The sequence below is a fragment of the Sceloporus occidentalis genome, unplaced genomic scaffold (assembly GCF_023333645.1).
Source record: "Sceloporus occidentalis isolate IW3139 unplaced genomic scaffold, rSceOcc1.0.p SCAF_26, whole genome shotgun sequence".
NCBI lineage: Eukaryota > Metazoa > Chordata > Lepidosauria > Squamata > Phrynosomatidae > Sceloporus > Sceloporus occidentalis.
In genome coordinates, this window is record NW_028317006.1 from 5,488,658 (window position 1) to 5,512,317 (window position 23,660).

A 23,660-nucleotide genomic window follows, 5' to 3' on the forward strand; every position below is an offset into this window, starting at 1 on the left:
GCGCAAGAGTCATGTAAATCACGTACTAGGCGTATATTCGCATATCTCCTTTGATTTGGTGGGTACGGTTAAATGAGCGGTCACTGCTAGGGCCAGATATTTTACTTCACTTGCTCGTAACTATTTTTTTAAAATTATTATTATTACAGAAGAAAAAATATCGCAGTTCCAACAACTTTTTGAAAAATTGAATAATCGCTGCTTCAGCCGTAACGACCCTGGAAACTCTGACACATGGAATCCACTTCCAGTCTGGTGGTTGTCACCGGTAAGGTAATCGTACGGCGCTTGTATTGGGCTCCACTGTTCAGTAGCCATGAAGGTGTTATCATTTGGCAAGGGGGGGGGGGCAAAACTAAAATGATGAATCAATTGTTTGGATTGTAACCCTATAGTCAAAACTTTTTCTGCCTCATTTGTTTTCATTTAAGGTATTCATATTTACATTTCAGTAAAGTGTCGATGTGTTCGATGGATGCTCACTGATTGAATTATGCAATATATAGGGCCCGTCAAGGTCTCTGTGCAACACTCAACTGCAGGCTCCGGCTGTGGTTATTGAATATCCAGGGTGCCCGAATGGCTTGGGGGGGTCTTCCAACTTCCCAATTTGAATTTGCCGACTGCAAACCTCACTGGGGTTGGATCTTAATATCAAAACAAAGGATCTCAACAAATTCTCCCTTTAGTGACCCAAAAGTCTCCATGTGCGCTGCAAGGTTATAGAGTGTATTGGACATTATAACCAGTCAAGATACTTCACGATATACAGCCTATTAATATGAAAAACCATCATTTACTTGTCTTTCAGGATTTGGACCTTATCGGAACTATATCATTAATTCCAGTTGGGAAGCTGTAAAGGTGAGATACAAAGATCAGGACGTCCCTTGGATATGTTTCAAAAGTTGAGTTCATAAGCAGAAGTGCCGGACTGGACTAGAACAGGAGAACCCCTTTAGCACAACACCGATAGGAACTTATACTTGGCCATTCACACCAGGAAACACACTGAACCATCAACGTCTACAGGATTAGTGATTACTGTGCCTCTGGCGCTGGCATTTACAGGTGAAATGTGATAAAATATGTGAAACAAAATACTGCAATACGAAGAAAAAAAACCTCCGCTGATAATTACTGTTTAAAATAATGCTTCAAATCTTAATGGTTTCATTCTAGAAAGTAACTTTGACTTCGCATTGACGGATCTGTAACGTCCCAATTACAACACCAGAGAAAGGCTTCGGTCCAGAACCAAGAGGTGACCTGCTGTTCTTAAAGGGTTTTATTACATTTTGGTTTTAAATTGTAGGAGTTGTCAAAGCTGGGTCTCGGTGAACATGTGGAGCTGCGGATCATGGAGCTTCCAGTCAAATATAGTGAAGTAAAAAAACAGGTCATCCAGATATGGACAGAGATGAAACCGCAGGTACGGTGGAAACCAGTACAACGTTTTGTCATACGTAACATTATTCTTTGCACAAAGACTATATGGGACAGCTTGACAGTAGAGAAGAATGGAGTGTCACTTTTTAACCCCTTCCAAATGCACGGAGGGATACAGCAGAATTCCTTTTATACATTCACCCTCTTTTCTCGCCCGACAGTTGCTTGGGTTGTAATAGACGTTCACACACAATATACACACCGCTAGCCTGATCCCACGCGGGTTCCAGGTGGTCTAATGAGACCCCCAAGCTGCTTCAAGGGAGGTAGTTTGCTGCAGTTGCTTTCAGTAAACAAACAAATATAATAGATAGATATAGTGTGTGTACGTCTATTAAAGTATTTACAAAGTATTTTAATATGCATTCTTCGTTGTTGGGGCCCGGGGCGTAACTAGAAGCCTCAGGGCCCTGGTGCGAGAATCTGTTAAGGGACCCCCCACCCCATCTACCCCCTTCTCAGGCTAACCTCTCCCTACCCCCCCTTCTCATTATCTACCCTCTCCCTACCCCCCCTTCTCACTATCTACCCTCTCCCTACCCCCCTTCTCACTATCTACCCTCTCCCTACCCCCCTTCCCACTATCTACCTTCTCCCTACCCCCCCTTCCCACTATCTACCCTCTCCCTACCCCCCTTCTCACTATCTACTCTCTCCCTATCCCCCCTTCTCATTATCTACCCTCTCCCTACCCCCTTCCCACTATCTACCTTCTCCCTACCCCCCCTTCCCACTATCTACCCTCTCCCTACCCCCCCTTCTCACTATCTACCCTCTCCCTACACCCCTTTGTAGGTCACTTACCTCAGGGGAGGGCTGGCAGCCTAAGGCCTGGGGGGCAAGTCTAGTCAAGTGGCCCGTTGCACCACTGAATCAGCACACCATCCATGCCCATCTTTTCCTGATTTTCTAACGCATATTGATGTAATGTGATGGGACTGGGAGTAAAAAAAAAACAGCTAATCTTTGTAAAAAAAAAAAAAAATTAAATATGGAAAAATTGGACCCTAGGCATTTCCTTGGGCCCCTGCCTGTAATCATCCCTAGAGTCCCTTTGTCCCTCATTCACTAAGCCACACCTCTGTTTTACTTACTCCCTGTAGTTCAGGTATAGATGAAATAAACAACACATGTAAACAGCACGTGCATGTATAGAAACCCTGTATTTGCAGGTATACATAAATAATGTATGGAAACATAGCACAGCAGATACAGATCCACAGAATAACACACAAACCCAGCATTGCAGGTACAGATCAACTGGAAATCACATAACAACTAAGCATTAAATGTATAGATAAAACCCCCTAAATTACAGGCATAGATCACAGGATGCACACCCCCAAAGCCAGCCTTGGTGTCCACACTGCCCACATAGAACCCGACCAGCACCAAGATAACATTAACAAATTACAGTCCAGAGTGAGACAACTTTGTCCCCAAACAGCCCAGCGTGAGCCAATTTTGTCCCCAAACAGCCCACCCTGACACCAGTACAAGCTCTGCAAGACCGACACCCAAACACACACACCAGGACAGGCTCTGCCACACCGACACCCACACCAGGACAGGCTCTGCCACACAGACAGTCAAACACACACACCAGAACAGGCCCTGTCACACAGACAGCCAAACACACAGACACCAGGACAGGCTCTGCCACATCAACACCCAAACACACACCAGGACAGGCTCTGCCACACCAATACCCAAACACATATATATATATATATACACACACACATACACCAGGACAGGCTCTGCCACACTGACATCCAAACACACACAAACCAGGACAGGCTGTGCCACAGCTACACCCAAACACACACACACACGCACACCAGGACAGGCTCTGCAACACTGACACCCACATCCAAAATGCTTTCCACACTGGATTGCTGTTTGTTTGTTCCCCCCCCCTTGTATATTGATGCCCCAGCCACCCCCCCTTTGGTTTTAATGTATTTCCCCCCCACACCCTTGTGTATTGCCCCATGTGGATTTGTGCCCCCAGCCAGCCCCCTTTGTACATTATGCCCCTTGTGTATTGCCCCATGTGGATTTGTGCCCCCCACCTTTGTGTATTGATTTATGTGGTGCCCCAACCACCCTGTTATGTACTTATACCCCCTAGCCACCCCCATTTTGCATTTAATTGTTGTCCCAATGCAGCCCCCCCTTTGAATATGGCTCCCCTTCTGCCTATTACCCCAACTATTTTTTTTTATTTTTTTAATACTTGCGTTTTTGCTGTCATTCCTCACTGCTGCTGTCCTCCAACATGCTCTTCTAGCTGTCACGAGGAGCTGTTTCGTGTGACTCCGCCCCCTTGAGCAGCACATCACATGATGATGTGATGTGCCGCTCAAGGGGGCGGAGTCACACGGAACAGGACACTGTGCAGGCACGCTGGCCGCTTAATGATTTTAAAGCGGCCAGCATGCCGTCGGGGCAGCGCTGAGGCAGGCGGCGGCAAGCGGCAGCGAGCAGAGGAGACAGAAGGGCCCTGGAGTTCTGTCAGTCAGGAGGCCCAAGGGGTGCCGAGCGGTCGTTTTCAGCAACCGCTCGGCACCCCTTGGGCCTCCCTGAGTGGCAGAACTCCAGGGCCCGGTCGCAGTCGCGACCCCTGCGACCCCGGTAGTTCCGCCACTGGGTGGGGCTGTATATGGGCACTATAGTCTCTAACAGTCTTTGGCTACTGAATGCAGTATAATTGTTTATGCATTATAAAGGGCAGACAGGGACAGATGTGAGTTGCATAGTTCTGCGGAATTTACAGTATCCTTGAAACACCATCAGAAATTAAAATTCAGAAGCAAAGGGCGGTAAAAACATGGCTCATTAACATCACTTTTAAGTTGTCTAGTCCAAACAATATATATTGTGGGTCAAACATCATTGCTAACAAATGTCAGACTTATGTCCCTTTCACTACATGGCTAGATAAAGTGGGGGCGAGATCACGGGTGGCTCTCAGTCATGTACCCCGCACATGCCAACCAGTAAGACACACAGCCAGCTGTTCTGTTACTGGCTGTGGCTCGCAGACACACTGGGATATGTCTGGAGATAAGATTTTAACATATTAGTGTGTTCCAGTTTCATTGAACGTGGTCCATAATTGCAGATGTGAGGTTTGCTTTTTCAACAGACCAACCAGCATGCAGCAGTGGGGAGACAAACAGCACGCTAACCAGCTAACGCAATGAGATGGCATACAGCATGCCAACCAGCTAACACAATGAGATGGCATACAGCACGCCAACCAGCTAGCACAATGAGATGGCATACAGCACGCCAACCAGCTAACACAATGAGATGACGTACAGCACGCCAACCAGCTAACACAATGAGATGGCATACAGCACGCCAACCAGCTAACACAATGAGATGGCATACAGCACGCCAACCAGCTTGTTCATGTGCATTGGGTAGACATTTCATATTCTGCCAGTTGGGCATAACACAATGAGATGGCATACAGCACGCCAACCAGCTAACACAATGAGATGACGTACAGCACGCCAACCAGCTAACACAATGAGATGACGTACAGCACGCCAACCAGCTAGCACAATGAGATGACATACAGCACGCCAACCAGCTAGCACAATGAGATGGCATACAGCACGCCAACCAGCTAGCACAATTAGATGACATACAGCACGCCAACCAGCTAACACAATGAGATGGCATACAGCACGCCAACCAGCTAGCACAATGAGATGGCATACAGCACGCCAACCAGCTAACACAATGAGATGACGTACAGCACGCCAACCAGTTAGCACAATGAGATGGCATACAGCACGCCAACCAGCTAACACAATGAGATGGCATACAGCACGCCAACCAGCTTGTTCATGTGCATTGGGTAGACATTTCATATTCTGCCAGTTGGGCATAAACACAGAAGCGTGGTACTGTCAATTCATGGTGCCTAATACAGCTGAGGGCTAACATGGCCGCGTAAATGAATGTATTAGCAGAACGGCAAGCAAATGTTTTCTTTCACGGTATCTCTGCAGCCTGTTGCTCTGTGCGGCGGGGAGACTTATAAACAACCCGCTTTGAGTGTTTGCATCCTGTTCATTTCCTGTTATTCTTTTCTTGGCAAAACAATAAAAACCCTGTAGTTGTCTGTGCACTTCGGAATGATGTCCTCATCTGATGCCATTGCCCTTGAGCAATGCGCAAGAAACAAAGGCTACACGGAGCGGGACCTCAGCGGGACTCTCCCACAAGGAGGCTGCTGTTTGCTGGAAGGACCGGAAATAATACAGTCTGCTGTTAATATGAAAAGTGTCTGCAAAAACATTTCAAGGCCCGGGGTTGATGTTATCCATTCCAGAGATGCTGGGAGGTACAACCATATTGGTTTCAGTGCTTTGGATGAAAGCAGAATAGTGATGCAGCCCACAGCCGGTGGGGGGGGTATAATTTCTATCTTTATATTCTCTAAGCATTTGGAAGCATGGGGTTAAACAGCAACATTTAGCTATACTGTCAAATCTGGGGAATAATACACACAATTAACCCCTTTTTATTTAAGGTCCTGAATAGGGGAATGTGTATTATATATACTGTACCCTGTTTTCACCGGTTAAGGAAAAGGTCATTTTAGCATCGTTGTAAAGTTCTCTACAAATTGTGTTTAAAACCAGACTGTAATATGCGGGTAAAAAAAAAAAAAAATGTTCTTCTGAGCATTAACTCTGACTACTTGAGTGATGAGCAAGAACAGGATTTTGTTTTCACAACATTCTAGATGATCCACATTCAACCAACGTGTGCACAGCAGGTCCACGTTCTTTAGGTAACGTAGTGACATCCCTATGCTGCACCAAACTCCTAACAAATGTATAGATACAAGGATATCTTTACGCACAGATTTCTAATGATGCGGTTGGTGGCCTGCACAAGTTACAAATATCAGACAGAAACCTTTCATATAGAAACACAGAATTTGCCATTATCTAGTCTGCCTGTTTTTCCTGATGTAAAGACCGTAATTGGTCCTCGGTCTTCTCAGGGTAACTTTATGTTTCAATCCCCTCACTGTACTAACCTGATGGGAGGCCGTTCTATATATCAACCACTCTCTCAGTAAAGTAAAACTTCCTTACATTATATCTAAACCTCTCACCCTCTATTTTTAGGTTATGACCTCTCGTTTCTAACCCTTTGAAACCAACTTCCTCAGACAACTTGGATAACGAGTTAAAGTAACGAACATGAAATATAAGAAATTATATTTTTAATATGGCGCTAAGAGCAGTTTCGTTCACTGCTGCCTCTTGTCACAAAGTGGTTTATCATTCACTAAGGTCTGATCTGATTTAACAGTTTAAATGCCTAGGCATTTTGCTTTGTATTTAGATATGACTGCTAAATAACGATAAAAAAATGTGTATTTCCTTTAGCCAACTTATGGGCTATTTGCCATGATGCTGCATTTTCAGAAACCTAACCCCAGGCCTCAGTTTACCGTTCACTGGCCAGAGCTTTAGTGCTGAGTGACAAAACGATGTAATAAAATATCCATCTTATGTGTTATCTTTTATTTATAAAGCGCCAACAATGTACGCAGCACTGCTTACAGTCCATACGTTATCACAGGGAATGACAAAACTAGAACCGACAAACCGACACACCAGGAACAGAGGGTCCGGCTCGCAAGCTTACAACGTATCTAGATATCTCCTGACTTTTACAGTGGAGGATTCTCCAGCGCTTCTCTCTAATGTCTAAAATCTCTTCCTTATGTTTTGTTCCTAGCAACACCTAGTTACCAGTTCCCTGATTCACACAGCGATTTCAATGCGCGTGAAGCTATATAGGCGACCTATTGATTCAGTCTCTGCTATCCTGCCCAGAGATACAAAGTTAGGTCATGGGCAGCCGTTAATACCCCTAAACTATCCCAAAATGTCAGCATGCAGGCATTTGTACAGCGCTGCAGAACAGGATGGCGTTACATTACATTAGAGAGCCAAATTACCTTTCGTTTTGGATAATGGCATCCCATTAATTAGTTAATTTCTTGAAAGACATCTCACGCATATAATCATTTATTGTTCTATATAGCGCCATCAAATTCTGTAGCGCTGTGCAATGGGTAGGCAGGACATAACAAGTAGCATGTAATATAACAAATTGACTAACAGAGACAATAGATGAGGAGGGCCCTGCTCCAACGAGCATATAACAGCATGATTTGGGGCATCTTGACCCATCTTGTAGGGAATCCCCAAAGATAAAACATACTTAGGACTGGGACAGGTTAGAAGCACGAGGGGGTATAAGTATGTGAGAAGTGTATGGAAGGGGCAGCAATCTCCGCACCACATGCCCACCACAGTAGAGCCCCTTCTGTAAGGAAACAACAATGGAAGGGAGTTTTTCATTTTTTTAAATATGCTCTTTATTTAGTCCACACCATTTCTCCTGAGAAACTGAATTTGGAAGCTGGGGTTGTATAGAATGTACCAATGGGGGCCAATTAGTGCGTTATAGGTGAAACAACGTCTAGCTCTCATGTACGGACCAAGGACAGGTAGTGCACGTCTGAGGGGGTAATATTGAAAATGATGAATGTCTGATCAATTCCAGCTTCAGCAAATAAACCCTACATTTTTTTTTATTGATGAGTAAACATGTGTATATTGAAATAGGCTTCATTTACAAACTTAAAAAAGCCCATTCAATGGTGTATTACAAGGCGGAATATGAGCAAAAATTGAATCTACAGGTATCTCTGTGAATACACCTACTACATCTCCTTGTACTATGGGAATGGAAGAGCGGTGTTCATCCATGTGCCACCATTAACTAAATCTTTTACAGCAGAAGAAATGGCTCATACATTGCAGTTAATTATCACAGAGGTGCTTAGGCAATGCGTGTAATAAAGAAAGTCTCTTGCTGGTTCAGTGGACCTGGGTTGTCTGTTTCCGGCCATTGAGAATAAAAAATCACGCCAATATATTTATGCATATCCCTACTATGGACATACGTCAGCCTAGTAAAACGCATAATAGCGCCAGAACACACGGTTTAAAATCTGTTTTATGTTTTTGATAAATATCCAGCAGCACCCAAGAACTGCTGTTCAATTTAATATCAACTTATTTTCATGATGAATTAAATATGTAAACCAGATTCATTTCAAATCATGATTTTTTCTCGCCAAATTATTGCAACACACCAGGAGTTCAAAATCTGCACTCGGAAATCTGACCCTATAACGGATTTAATAATGCTGGACAGTATGGCCTATGAATCAAGCCCCTTCAATTCTCTATGGGCATAACCATACTGTTTCATTCTGTATCACACACAAGATCATATATAATATATATATAACATATGTATGTATGTATATATATATAATATATATATATATAATCTTGGGTGTTATTTACCTAATTTTTAGACACATGATTGTTACGTCCTGATGTGTAAAACCATAGAATTCAAAGAGGGTGTACTTTCTTTTTCACACAACTGTATATTATTACACACACACACACGTACACACATACATAAGTGCAATTACACAGAAGTGTTATATAGAGTAAGCTGAAAGTCGAACTATACAAACAGAACCATTAAGACAGATGTGCATACAGAATTCTTTTTATTTAACTTAAATCTCGTAGTACTGGAACTACTAGAAAAAAAAAGCAGAGTAAGAGAAACTAAAACTGCCTTAGGTTCAGCCATTCAAAATAGACAAAGTTTCTTTTTTTCTCAATAATGTAAAGAATTCAGAGTATATAGCAAGAACAGGAATAAATTCTTACAACAGAATATACAAAAAACATTTTGAAAATTCTTATCTACTGATTCTTTTAATATAAACACAGGAATTTTATGAATAATTTACACACAGCATTTTAATGTTACAAATTGGCCATATTATTAATGCTTTTTTACATTTTTTTTTCTTAAACAAGAACTTGGAAAAGTTTTTTTTTTTTTATTCATTTATATTATTTTATTAGCAATGCATCAATTCCAGAGCACTTTTTTGCCTTTTATTTTTTTATATAATTTTTTTTTTTTTTAGTTTATTGTTTTTGCTCCAGAGGTAGTGAGAAACTCTGGCCAGTTCTTTTCTTGAAGCCTCACTGAATTGGAAAACAGAGAGTTTAGTTTTAAAAGGAAAAAAAATGTTTTTGCTTCAGAAGATGTCAGGGAAGCAGCTAAAGGTTGATCTCAGAATTAGTATGCTCTGAGGATTTGCAAACTGAGCAAAAACTTGCCTATATAAACACTTTTACCAGAGTGGTACACGAGTGAGTCACAGTTGTCGTTTGCAAGACCCTATGGGGGGTGAGCCAGTGTTGACTCAAGCCCAATTCTAGGCTTGGTCCCGGTTTGCGAAGTGTGGAGGAACATGAGCTGGAGCTGACTCAGCTCAAACTCACCCTCTTGCTCAACTTTTTTTTTCCATTAGCAGGCTAGTCTAGCTTGGTTCATGTCTGACTTTCTGAGCCAAGCACAGCCTTGCCCCACTTGACACAAGCCGGCCACCTTGCCCATTTCCCTAGCACGATAAACATAACACCAGTAAAAGTTATTCACAGGTCAAGCTGTGAAAGGATACTCCAAGGTTTTAATAACAGTGACTAGTTAGATATTACTAGTTACCATCCCTAGTCTGCTGCCAACCAGTGAAGGCTATTATGTCTGTGATGTTAACTGTAGTATAGAGAAAAAGAGAAATGACCAGTTTAGTTCATCCCAATCTTAATAGAGGGTTTTGCAAAAATAATCAAATATAATACAGATCTAGCAAGATTACAGGAAAGCGGAGATACAGAACTATCCACTTAGACACAAGACAAGACCATATAGAAAGGAAAACTTTTTGGCATTTTCTGAAACTCGGTACAATAATAATAGAAGAATAACATCCTTTCTACTAGCGCATGTATCGAAGGTTATAGGAACGTGTATGTAGGACACACAATTCAAAGCTTTAGAAAATACATATCTACCAAAGAAGAAAATACTGTACTGTCAATTATAGGTTTTGGGTCATTGCAAAATTCTTCCATGTACTTAAACACAGCGGGACACAAAATCAGCTTGTGTAAACCATGTTTTTCCTTTTATTTTGTCAAAAGACTACCCGTAATCTACCGGACTGAAGAGTCCTGTTGAAAATACTTACTGATAAATACAAACAAAGCTCTTCAATTTTATTTGGGGCAAGCTGGCAGAGGAGAAATACGGTTGGGTTGTAGAGAGACAACACAAGTAGGGTGATAGCTTATGGTCTCTGCTAGTAATACACGCTAGTTGAAATTCTTACCAAAAAGGTATAATATAGGCTCCCCTACCGTTCACCTTTTTTTATGGGAATTCTAGATCATACAACAGATCATAGCTGTGACCTTTATGAGTCTGACTTGCAATCCGGTCATTATGTTACACCACTAGTACTGTCTATCCCCACTCCCAATGGTCCAGTGGCGATCCAAAGAAGAGATTATTATTATAAGTGCTTTTTTTTTTGTGGGTCGCCAGGACAACGAAAAGCAAAGAAGTGCAACAGTTAACAATGAACATCAGTTCTGTATCTCCTCCTTCACTGTAAATAGAAATAGGTTTTCACAGACAAATATTAAACTGACACAGTATTAAATCTATTCGAGGAATGGAAAGCAGGTCCAATGTTTCTATTCGTTGAACTACAACATGGACAAACCAATTAAGTAATGTTACCAGAAAAAGTACACACAAAAGTGGGCATGAAGTAGAAACAAACCAATGTTTAAAGGCTCTAAGAAGAGAGAGACTATAATTAACCCTTTGTGCCAGAGCAGATGCCTCAAGCAATGCAATAGCACTGATTTAGCACCTGCCTGGTACTTTAACAGTTAATGCATGGCTTTTATCCACTTCTAAATTTCTTAATTTCTTCAATGTTAAGAAGGTGCGGTAAGAGGTGGCATTTTGTGGCTCAGCTCTAAACCACACAATTCTGACTGTGAACAAGTCTCTTCCCCTGCTATCATTTTTCAGTCATCAATAGAGAAGTGTAGACCTGTTTTAAGCCGAGTCAGAGTGATATAGTGTTCCTAGTGGATGACGAAATGTGTCCTTGCTTTATTTTAAGAAGATTCCATGGTGATATCCAAGACATATCAGACACATCCCATCTGTATCGCTTCATTTCTGGGACCAGATTATGTTGTCTTATAGCCACAGGTGCTACTGACATTATCCTGACCCGAACCCAGTGGATAGAGGTGAAATTTCCTTTTCTTTTTTTTGCACACTGTTTGAAGAACTGAGCACACCTTCTATACACTGTTAGGGGACACAATTAATCAGAACCTAAGCTCCAATGAGTTCCCACACTTTCAGATCACATACTTAATTACCTCCGTGTATACTTATACAAGAGGAAATTGTAAAGGGAAAACATGTCTCTAGCGGCCAAACATCCCTCCTAGTAAAACTTTCTTCTTAAAGTGATTTCCTGCTTTTTTGTTGTTGTTTTTACTGTCTAGATGTACACAGTAGGAAGGCTCATTAACATAGTATCAATACTTGGTGATTCAAAATCTGCTCTGCTTCGCACTCTTTTCTTCATAGGCTGCTGTTTCCCCTTAAACAAATTACTACTATTATGACTTCAGGAAGTCCACTTTCTTTAGGTGGCTAATGGAAATCTGAACACTAAAAGATACACTTTATTAGTGTAATATCTCCAACTACCATTCTCTGCAGAGTTGCAGTTTTAACTCCTTGACTTTACAATGGGGTCTATTCAATAAAGGGAAAGTTTATACCAAGTTTGCAGGGAAAGTGAGATTTCATTTCCTTGCCTTCACTATACATTATGAAGGTCCATCCCCAGTGGGCTGCTGCCGCAGGAGGAGCTTGGCTGGCCTTGTATACTGTATAGTTAAACCAGAGAGATGCATTATGCATTATACAAGGCCAGCTCAGCCCTTTTTGCCAGAGAAGCCTGACCGCTTTGGCTCTTCATAGTGAATAGTGAAGTGAGTGAGTCAAAACCAAAACTCTCCTGCCATTTCTCCCATTAGCGAAAAAAATCCAATTGCATTATGAATGGCCAACCTCAGTGAGCTCCACTAGGCAAGTAGAGCCAAGCTAGCCCTGTGTAATGCACAGCTAAATCTGCAAGATGTAAGTCACCAATTATGTGGCCAACCCAGCCCATCTCACAGAAGATCACTTGGGTGTCCATTTATAACAGCCAGGTCCAGGTCACCTATCCCAGGTCCTACCTTAAAAAAAAAAAAATGCAATACCTTAGCAACTATTCACGTCTCATTTGAGACAGACTTTTACTTTAATCCAGTAATGCATATTGAAGAATGGTAGCAGAAGAAATTAGATCAAGAGCATTTTTTCTTCGTATTGTCTATCCAATAGATTTCAGTTAATTTCAGATTCACATTATCCACCATTTTTGTCTTTGCGAGGTAAAGTACACCCAGCAGCCTTGTAAATATTAACCGAATGTAAGTCTAATGAAATACTATCCAGTTGGAAGCCAGATGTGGCCCTCAAGGGTCTTCAGACTAAAAATTCAAGATAAAACAAAATCTCACAGGCTATATTGCCTTATGTATTAACAAGGCCCCACTCTGATTTATGACTCTCACCATTAAAATGACTATCAACAAGACCCTAATGTTGATAAGCAGGGTGCAATCAAGTCTTAATCAGCTTGGAACCAGGTTTGTAGGACTTCTGAACCACCCACTGTCTCACTGAATGCTACAATAGCAGAAACAGCTATAATGATACAGAAAAAAAAATGTTACAATGTAGAAACTTAAAGAAAAAAACCAGGTGCTGTTCATGTATTTACATCAAATCTGTTTTTAAACTATAGCACAAGCCTTTAGATGTGGGTTGCGTCCCACTATGTTGGGGGCAAGCAGCATTCTGTTTTATGTTTGGCTTGGATGCCTTCACTTAACTATGTTGAAAGCACACAGAATAAGGAGAGGTTGCAAGCCTCCAAAGCCTTACATAACCATGATTTGACCAATTCCACAGCATCATCCCCACATATAAAAATACAATAAAAAATCTAAATGGCTTTAATTTCATACATGCCACAATTTCCCTATTTTTCTTTCTAATTTATTTATGAGACCATTACATAAAATGTTGAGGTTCTCTAGAATCTATTAGGCAACATTAAGACACGTACAACTTTTTATACAAAACCCTCTAAGGTGATTGGGATCTGAGGAACCTGTATAGCAGTATGTGCTGAGGGTAGTGGACATCGTCATTTCAAGAGGTCATCTATAAAACAGGAACAGAGGTGTGTTTCCACAATTACACAAGAGGATTCAACTCTTTAAATTCAGAGACTTTAAACAGAATTCTCATATACAGGTCATTTTAGAGAAATAAACATGATACAAAAAAACCCAACTTTGGAAACCCTTGAGGAGATGGTGTGGAGACTGAAGCTGCACTAAGACACACTAGAGCAGGGGCGTCCAACGTGCGGCCCTCCAGCTGCTGCAGGACTACATCTCCCATACTCCTCAGCCAGCCCCTTAGCTGAAAGAGCATTATGGGAGATGTAGTCCTGCAGCAGCTGGAGGGCCGCACGTTGGACGCCCCTGCACTAGAGTATGTATTCTATGATACTACAATGATTTACAATGTAGACTGATGTTTTCCAATGTTTCAATCTCTCACAGATGACAAAATGAGAAATTTGCATAGAAGAGTCACAGCCGTAGGGTCATAAACACAAGCTCATCAATTGAAGTTTTTTAAGTATATGGTGGTTACACGTGAGGGTTGGTGAGCGTTAACACACTTTCACGCTGTATGAAGGATGAAGTCTATCAGCTATGTCAAATGGGTATAATTTTTCCCCACACCACAAATATACTGGTAACTGAGAACATTGTTTAAGGAACACTCCAGGCAAACAGTGGGAAAAAGCATACTGGGAGTGAATTTTTCATGGACTTCAATGTTTTAATACATGGAAATTAGCGCATGTTTTTTTTTTGTTTTTTTTTTAATGAGAACTATACAGACTTCTGTCTTTTTTCTTCCTCCTTTACCCCCTGTTTGCCTCTAACCATGGAGAAAGCATGCTTAATTACATTTGGAGCGCACGCTCTTGCCAGCTGTGGCTCTGAAATCAATGGGCGCTAAACTCACATGCGTGCGAGTGGCTGCAGCTCAAGTATGCAAGTTGAATTCCCACTTATTTCAATGGCAGCCCAACTCAAGTGCACTACGTATAAGTCTCACGTCCTAAGCGAGATCAGATTCATCAGCGGGATCTAATAGCACGCAAGCCTTAGACTTCAGTGCAAGTCAACCACTGCCAAAAGGGACTTGATACGTCACAATGTGAATGTAGAGTATAAGAGGCCTTAGGAGATTTGGGTTTAAATGACAAATTTAAACACACCTCTTTCCGATATAACCCTATAACACAGAAACGAGAATTATAATCACCTTTGAAATGAATGATGCCACTGCCCTTGTAATACCAGCATTTTGTGGTTTGAAGAATGTATGAGGTTACCGGTTTTTATGGTTTATTGTCAACTGCTGAGAAATGCGAGATGTAGTTTTTATATATAATTATATATTTATATATATTTACACATATAAAAAAATAAAGCGTGAGGTAGATAAATGTTTGGAAAAAACAAAAAATCATTGAAAACTGTCCCCTGTCATTTACAAAAAAAAAAAAAAAAGCCTAATCTCAATACATAAGAATGTTTTGGGGCATTTTTACAGTGACTAAAACTTATATCAGGAAAAAAATAAATAAGAACAGAAAAAGAAGAAATACCTACATAGAATATCTTCTAGGTCTTAGGGGCAGGAAGGAAAATATACAGAGTGAAATAATGTGAATTATGCTTCAACAGCAGCACTACAACATTCAAACTTTTTTTTCAAATTTTCTTTTAAACCTTCATTTATATCTACTAGTGAATACTATAACTTTGTTCATAAAACAAAAACACTTCCACCCAAAAGCAAGTATTTATCAGCAAGGCAATAGTTTTGGTCTGAAAATGGGAAGGGGGCAGACTAGATGCACTTAAGGCCAGGCAGCTTCTTATGGGCCATATAAAAGTTACAATCTCCACAGAGTCCTACTATATCGAGACTAGGTACACAAACTTTTAGGTTCTAAGATAGTTCCCACATGGCTCCTTTAGAAACCCCTCAAAGAAAGAGGAAGGTTAAGTGAAAAAATTTAAAAATGATCGATTTTTTGTCTGTTAACTAGTAATATAGACTCTAATACATCCATAGTCCTACACAGTCCTTATTAACACCGCTTAACTCACATACCACGAAAGGAAGAAAGGTTGGAGTCTCCACCTGTGATTGAAAAACTCTAATAATGACATGTAATATATATAAAGCTTAAACTACTACTTTCCTGCTCTTTCCGGCCCAATAAACGTGACATTGGTGGACATATTGTTGAGATTTACACAATATTTCAACGGTTAACGTGAAAACCTGTTTAACAATATGTGACCCTAAAAACAGGAGCCATATGAGGACCAAGCCAGAAGTGGAGAAAAATGAATGGTTTGCATTGAACGCTGCTCTAACTCTCAATGGGTAATAGCAATAAGGCACCATACAACAGGCTTACCACACAGGCCTGGTGAAGTTTTTCTTTTTTTTTTTATTAAATCACAGGATGGAAACTGACTTTTTTATGTTTTTGGTCTGATTAACAGTTGTTTACAAAAGACGCAACCTTGTTTAGTCTGCACATAAAAAAAGTTTGTCCTTGGGGTGGAAGGGTTTTCAGACAAGATTAAGAAACTAAAGGTCAAAAAGTCTGCATGTTGTGACTTAAAGCCTGCTGCTGTATCCAAAAATAATTAACAAACAGTTAAAACACACAAGAAATATCTGTATGTATCACATCCATCACACCGCAAGTCAGTGAAGGACACAAAATATTGTTTGATGACTAGTATAGGAACATGTAGAAGGAACCTACTCAACAAATGAAACAATGTTATTTTCTGACCTGAGTTTTTTATGTTTTTTGTTTTGTTGTGGTTTTTTTTTTGACGCATTGCAATAAGAATAATTGCTGTGTGGAGGAAAATGAGGAAGGAACAAAACTCATACATTGTACCAAAAAGTTACCAACCCTGCCCAGTACCCACCCCCGACATTGGGATTGACACCACTAGGAAACCACAGAATACCCCCCAAAAATGAAAAATAAAAATGCATTTATAAAAAGGCATTATACAGGTTCATGGCTAATACTACTAGAAGTCCTTCCGTGAGGGATATGGGATGTGAGTAGACACACTGATAATAAGCAGAAGGTTTTTGAGGGCTAAACTTGTTTTTAAAGCAGCAGATTACAACGCAATCGTCCAAAACCTTCCATTTTATGTCAACAGGAGTTTCCTGCGTTTGGTTCGCCTTCCGGAGAAGCCCTATGTAGAAGTGGATGGAGAAACATGGAGACGTGTAGAGATGGAAGGGTAAACCTGAAGAGACTTTCTTCTTCTTCTATAGATTAAATAAAAAAAAAGAAAAAATAGCAGCCTTTTCTGTACAGACATAGATGAATATCTGAACCATAAAAAAGATATAAAAGACACAAAATACAATGTGTTTGCAAATGGTGCTCTGGTCTCACATTGAACTGTAAGGACCTTCTACAAAGTCTTAGAGAGAAAATGTCCAACTTCCTCAAGGGCGAGGAGTAATTGTGAGGCGTACAAATAAATTCAGAGACCACAAACGTATATGCAGGAAGGTCCGAAGCTCTAGAACAATCCAGCACAGAAACAGCATTTCACAATTCCAACTATTGATTAACCCTCTGGCTTTAATAAGAAGGGCATAAAAAAAGGGGGCAAAAAAGCCGAATAAGGTTAAACCAATATTGCATTCTGTTCTCTGTGGTTTTTAATCATCTCCTCTAATTTTCCCCTGAAGAAAAAAAAAAAAAAAAGCACATTTCACTGTGAAAGCCCTTTCTGCATTTTGTCTTGTTGTATTTTGCCAGTTTTCTCCAGAATTGTTTGTCTTACAAATATAAAGATGTTTTATCCCATTTCCTACCTCATCTCACACACACACACACAAAAGTATTGCCTGGCTTTTAGAGGTGACTTCCCTAGTATGATTAAGTTACTAACATGAACATACAGTGTGATATGCAGGTAAATCTATTTGGCAGAATTTTTTTTTTTATATATAAACTTAGTTTCACTGGGACTTTTTTTAGCTTTGTTAAACTTGTCTTCTTATAAAGAGAAAAAAAAAATTGTGTGTGTGAGCAGGGGAGGAGGACTATCAGGTCCAAACACGGATCCAGGGGTGTGTTTCCCGCCAAAAGTAATGAATGATCAGATGCACGTGTACAGTGACACACAGAGGAAGATGGGGCACTGGTCTGACGCACAGATTCCTTCAGTAAAAAGAACACCAGTGCCAAATAATGAGAAGTCCGCAGCTAATCCCAAAAACAGAAAGAATTAGTGTTTGCACTGATAAGGAGGGATCCTCCTGTGACCACAAGGAACACAAGGCAGTGTGTATTTCCACAAGTGTCTGTCAGACCCCCAGCCAGGATCAGCAAGCCGAGGACTGGGGAAGAGGCAATGCCCTCTCATTTTTGCGTCCGCCATTCATGTGCGCATAAGGTTGCCTTTCATCAAAACTTGCTCTAAGAACAACTACACCTGGGCCATTTTCAGCCTTGTGTCCTACATGGTGTTCAGATGTCTGCATGGTACACGATGGATCCAAAGGAATGCTCTCCATGTTCTCTGTCTCCAGGTCTAACTCCTCTGTGTCCGGAGGTTTGTTCTCTTCACTGTAGAAGAAAGACACTTCTCTGAAGCTTGGTTCAAGTTCATCTTTTAAGCTGCTGATGATCTCCAGGAATGAGGGTCTCATCTTAGGGTTGTACTGCCAGCACATGCGCATCAACTCAAACCTGAGGAAAAAAGTGAAACTAATTAAACAAAAAACAGCTCATATCCTAATAAAACTGTAAAATAAAAATAAATTATAGGTAGGCAAAAGGTCACAGACTGAAGGATCAAACATCTCAATGTGAGTTCTGTTTTTCAATCAATCAGTGTGACTAAGTTGGGAATATTTATTTTACAAGTAAGGGGCAGGGAGGATCTGTAGCAAAAAGTGGAAGCATTTACCTCCCGCCTACCCTTGCAAAGGTGGCCAGAATCAACTTCTACGAAGATCAGCAGTAATTTAACAAAAGGAGAAGGATAGCCTAATATGGAGGAATAATCACTGAAATTCTGGGAATGTTGCTTAAGATATCATTTCCCAGGTCTAGGCTCAGCTGCTTGAGCAGAAGCAGCTCGCCGGGAGCTGTCACTGTATAATACACGCAATCCATACATTTTACCCTGCAAAGTCTCAGTTAGTCCTATTATTACATTGATACACATTAGTGGACTGTCTTTACAAGTCAGCACAATGTCTTGTTTGACAACACTGCTGGGATGCAGCATTTGGGCTGCACATGCCTCTATCTTGATAGCTTTGGCAGCAAAGCAGTTAAAATGGATATTTCAATTCATAACCAGTGAAGAAAGCAACAGTCGCCATGTGACTTCTCTGCATCCGATCTGTTCCTGTCACTGATCTCCTTTTCCTGTAAAAGTTTGGGCTCAAACACACAGGATCTCTCCTGTACCCTGCTGGCCCCTCACGTGGGGTCCGTGATGGGGAAACGAGACTGAGCCGAGAGGTTTCACGTATGACGTCTGCAACCAGCTCTGTCACTTGACGCTCTCGTGAAGCCCTCTCAAGTGACTGCTTCCAGCTCATTCCATAAATGGAAGGTATCCCCCCCCCCCCCACACACACTTGGATTTAATACCTTGTTTACTGATTCTCCAAGAGGAGGGGGAAGAAACCATGGGCAGAAAAAAAACACACACAACACACACACCATCGCTGAGGAATTACTGCACGGCTGGACAAACGTATAATATACAGGTTTAAATGATAAGTTAAATATACTTGCTCAGAACAACCACAATACATATTTCCTATAGTTATTAGTTGTAGCAAGGATTTGAAAGCAATTAACAAAAAAATTTTAATAGAAAGATTGTTTTTTATTATTACTACTACAAAAATGGTTGGTGCATAATGAGTGAAATATGTAATACAACACAATTCCCATATTTCTGACATGCAAAAAAACAACAAAAAACACTGCCCCTTTAAGAGGGGCACATATAGAAAATGTTTACTGCATTAGAAAGAAGTTCTATCCAGGGCGTTGTGTGTGTTTGTGACGGTAGGATGACATTTCATTAGGGTCTCTGGTTATCTTGTGACTAATTTAGTGGTGATTATGCATGCGATATGGAAGGCCAGTCTAAAGCTTGTCACAAACTCAAGGGGGTATAGCTAGTAATCGTGTATGGGACTCATTAGTAGTGGCATTAACATGAGGAGCCCAGATGGGATGGAGGACCAGGATCAACAATGATAATGGGAACAACAATTTCAGATGGTGACCCCGCTCATCATAAAAAAGTAAAAGTTAATTAGCTAATGAGGACTGTTGTCTGACAAGTAGCAAAGATCCAGACACCTTTTCCAGGGAGATCGTAACCTGCATTCCATAAATTAAATTCTGGCTGGCCATCCACATGCGAAGGATGAACGGTTACACCAATGCACCTCCTTTGCTTTGGTAGCAGCTGTACAAAGTAGGTAGAGCCCCCCTTTGCCATCAGAAGAGATGGTTAGGATTTAACAGAATTCTCTACAGTGAGTAAGTTTGGTCTCCCCCATCACAGGTCCCCCCACCCGAAATACCCAGTAATGCTCATCTTTCAGTCACACTGTGCAAAAAAAACAAACATGTTTTGCAGGCAGCTAATAACCCGTCTGGTGGGGTTATTTTTTGTCAGAGCTCCAGCGATCTGTTACTTGACTGCAATAAGAGGGGGATGGGGACAGCTAGAGACCACGTTCACATTATATACACAAACTGAACCACACATCAGTCTGCACACAGACTGTAACAAGGCCATGTTAACAAAAACAGAAGGATTAAATATAGAACCACAGAATTTGACGGCTGTCAAGAAGCACTAAGCCAATTTTTAAACGCCTTGCATACAGAGGTAGTAGATAAAGCCATCGCTTAGGGTTCCCGCTTAATTAGGGCCCCACCAGCAGCAGCCACTGCACTTACACCAGAAGACTTTCCGGGTGCGACCTGGAGTCTCTGGGTGAAGTTCCCCGTGTCTCAAGGTCAGTTTCTTTAGTCTTCAGTCAGGTGAGTGGCGTTCAGTCAAGCTCACTCCAAGCCTACTAAAGGCTCAATGGCTAACCCAGCCTCCAGTATGAGGCCGCTCATCCAGAAGAGGGGGTACTCTGGGAAGCACCTAGGTTTTGCTAGGGCCCCCCTAAAAACCCTAGAGCTGCACCAGCTTGCATGTAATAAAGTGGGGTAAAAAACCACACACGCACACAGGAAAGTAATTTCTTATAGACTGGCTAACAGTTGCGGTGTCAAAACATTTACAGAAAGGCAGAAAAAACTAAACAGAAGAATTCATGGTTACAAGACACAAAATCCCTATATATTGTGTGCAGTTCTGCAGACCCCATCTCCAGAATGATATTGACATTGCAGAGAGAATTGGGAAAAGGGTTACTAAAACGGTGAATTGTTTGCAAGGTAAAATGGTTAACATTGGACTTTTTAAAACAAGCTTACATGCATATTAAAGATGCTGTTCCACCTTGGGGACCTCTTAAAAATATCCCCAGTTTTATGTAGAGCGCAGTAAAGGAAACTTGATGTTTTGCTTTTCTCCACAGTGCTGTCTCTTAAACTGTGCTTAAACGTTTATTGAAATACTACAGTTGCCTAGAAATAGAGTCCTGCCATTCATCCAAAGCCCCTAACTATGTATTACATCACAGCAGCCACTCCCACCTGCCATTTCATGTTCATGTATGTGAAACAGTAAAGCTTTACAGATTCTAATACCCAATGATGGGGATTGAGTGTGACGGGGTGAGGTGTTTTGTGTGAAGGTAGTATTCTGTGATAGGTGTGGGAAAGTGGGGTCCCTTTAAACTAAAAGACTTTAAAGGTAATGCCCCTCCTGTGATGTCAGAGGTGGGCAGGCTGAGCAGTGAATGTAGGCTAAAGAGGACCAGCTTAAATGTTTTCAACAAGAAAATACAGCAAAATAGTATGTTATTAAAAGAAAAATAAATAGGGGTATGTTTATTTAAGATGTATACTATAGCCGTACATAATATAAAAATCGAAGAACGTTAGGGAAAAAAGATGTCTATGTGGAACAGCACCTTTAACAAAATAAAAACATCCATAAAGATTTCATTTTCTTAATATGTGCAGAACTAAAAATGGACTCTGTATTTCAAAAATAAAATGAAGATAAAACAGCTTTTGTTACAGCAGCATTGTGAGGCGGTGCTTAAGCGGTCACCACACAAGAAGTGCTGGAGGGGAAAGGTTTGAAGGTATACATACAGCATATCTGGGCAGTTATCGGGTTTTTCCAGAAGACCCCCTTCCATAACAAACCGGAGAACCTGTTCATTGGACATGCCCTGGTAAGGCTGCTCCGCCAGTGTGGCAATCTCCCATAATACCACCCCGAAAGACCTGCAGGGAAAGAATGGAGGAGGTCAGAAAAACCAGGCAAGAAAATCCACCGATCGTGCAAGAAAAGGAAACCTGGTTTGGAATACAGAAAAAAACATAAAACAAAGTTAGGTTGACTGTCCATAGCTTGTGTTTTCAACACCATATATTTGACTATAGCTATATAGTAGCATGAGCGACAAAACCTGCACATCTATTCCCTGTCCTTGAATCACCTCCCTTCTCGAGCACCTTGAAACAAAACAGAGGAGGGGGCAGTACTCATGTAAATTCAGCGGTTAAGATGGCTGCGCTCACTGTGATACTGATAAGAGGAATTTAAGTCTGCAAAGATCATCACTCAGATTTATCAAGGGGACACTCAAGTCCTCCTATGCATTTCAGCTCAGGTTTCAAGCAATATTAACATACCAAAGTGGACAGTTGTCTGCAATCAGAAATCAATGACCTGGAGTATATCAACCCTCCAGCATTTCTCTAACAAGAAGTTGTTACAGGAATGGAGTGTGGCACTCACATCTTTTTTTTTTTAAGGTTGTACAGCAGAACAGCACAATCGGGACTCACTGGTAGATGAAAGGTTAAAATCTGCTTTCCCATCTGTGGTGTATATGACAGAATGGCACATCCACGTACTAAGCTTTAACTTTAGGAAGGAGCGGGGTATTGACGTACACGCATGCTCTATGCAAACATCAAATCAATCAACTTCAGCATTCTTCTGAGGATTCATTTGGCCCAAAGGATTACACTGGGAACATGTGCTCTTTGTTGTGTGGAACTTGGATTTCAATCAAATAAAATGTAACTGGCCTGGAATTTAATTTTTTTATAAAAGAATCATGTCTTGAAATTATGTTATTTTATGTTGTTGGAAAAGTACACGCATAGAAGAGGGGAAAACATTTCATGGTGTGCACATAAGGCTCACGTATAGAAGCAAGACCATCAGTTTATTAAAGCTTATGTACTAATGACTCAGTAAGGGACAGAAGTGCAGGTAGTTATAGAATCGGTTTATGGCACAAACTAAGATCGAGGATTTTCAGACAGGAACCAAAGTTGTGGAAAGCAGTAGAATAGTAGGTTAGAAATTCTGGGGCAGTTATTCAAACTGATGGTTAACAGCAAAAAGATGATACCTGTGATAATTTTCCCCTTACTTCAAGTAAATTGACCCAACATTTAGAGATCAATTTTAATCCGCACACGCTATTGGTGAAACAAGCTGCTTACCAGACGTCTGAGTGGGTGGTAAACACACCGTCCTTGAGAGATTCCGGAGACATCCAGCGTACAGGAAGTAGTCCTTTACCCCCCTTTCTATAATAATCTGTCTCGTAGATATCACGAGTCATACCAAAATCTAAAGCAAACAAACAAAAGGCAGACATACCAACATAAGTTATTTCTTGTCTGCTTTGGGATAACTTCACCATGTTAGAGAGAGATGACACCAAAAAACCACCCTCACAACTTGCAAAGTATGCATTTCACAGCGTCCGGATGCCAAAACAGTTTA

General features: G+C 41.0%; 2 protein-coding genes across 2 annotated transcripts in view; one reads left to right on the top strand and one right to left on the bottom strand.

Moving 5' to 3' along the window:
- Positions 1-234: 234 nt before the first annotated feature.
- LOC149300033 (pyroglutamyl-peptidase 1-like) lies at positions 235-10,620 on the top strand. Its single transcript, XM_089485513.1, has 6 exons — positions 235-268; positions 812-864; positions 1,316-1,432; positions 5,586-5,812; positions 8,201-8,344; positions 10,584-10,620. Exons 1-6 carry the CDS (start codon positions 235-237, stop codon positions 10,618-10,620), a joined length of 612 nt encoding a protein of 203 aa, XP_089341639.1.
- A 7,449-nt stretch (positions 10,621-18,069) lies between these two features.
- LOC149300034 (insulin-like growth factor 1 receptor) overlaps positions 18,070-23,660 on the bottom strand; it is a 95,726-nt gene continuing 90,135 nt past the window's right edge. Inside the window, exons 21-23 of the mRNA XM_089485514.1 lie at positions 23,375-23,504; positions 22,004-22,138; positions 18,070-18,436 (exon numbers count right to left, since the gene is read on the bottom strand). Coding sequence (XP_089341640.1) covers positions 18,070-18,436; positions 22,004-22,138; positions 23,375-23,504 — 632 coding nt within the window. The remainder of the gene's footprint in view (positions 18,437-22,003; positions 22,139-23,374; positions 23,505-23,660) is intronic.

Coding starts and splice junctions, on each gene's coding strand:
- LOC149300033 (XM_089485513.1), top strand. CDS start 235: ATGGAATCCACTTCCAGTCTGGTGGTTGTCACCG. Junction 5,813..8,200: donor CATTCCAGAGATGCTGGGAG/GTACAACCATAT, acceptor TTGAATCTACAG/GTATCTCTGTGAATACACCT. Junction 8,345..10,583: donor ATTATCACAGAGGTGCTTAG/GCAATGCGTGTA, acceptor TTTTGTCAAAAG/ACTACCCGTAATCTACCGGA.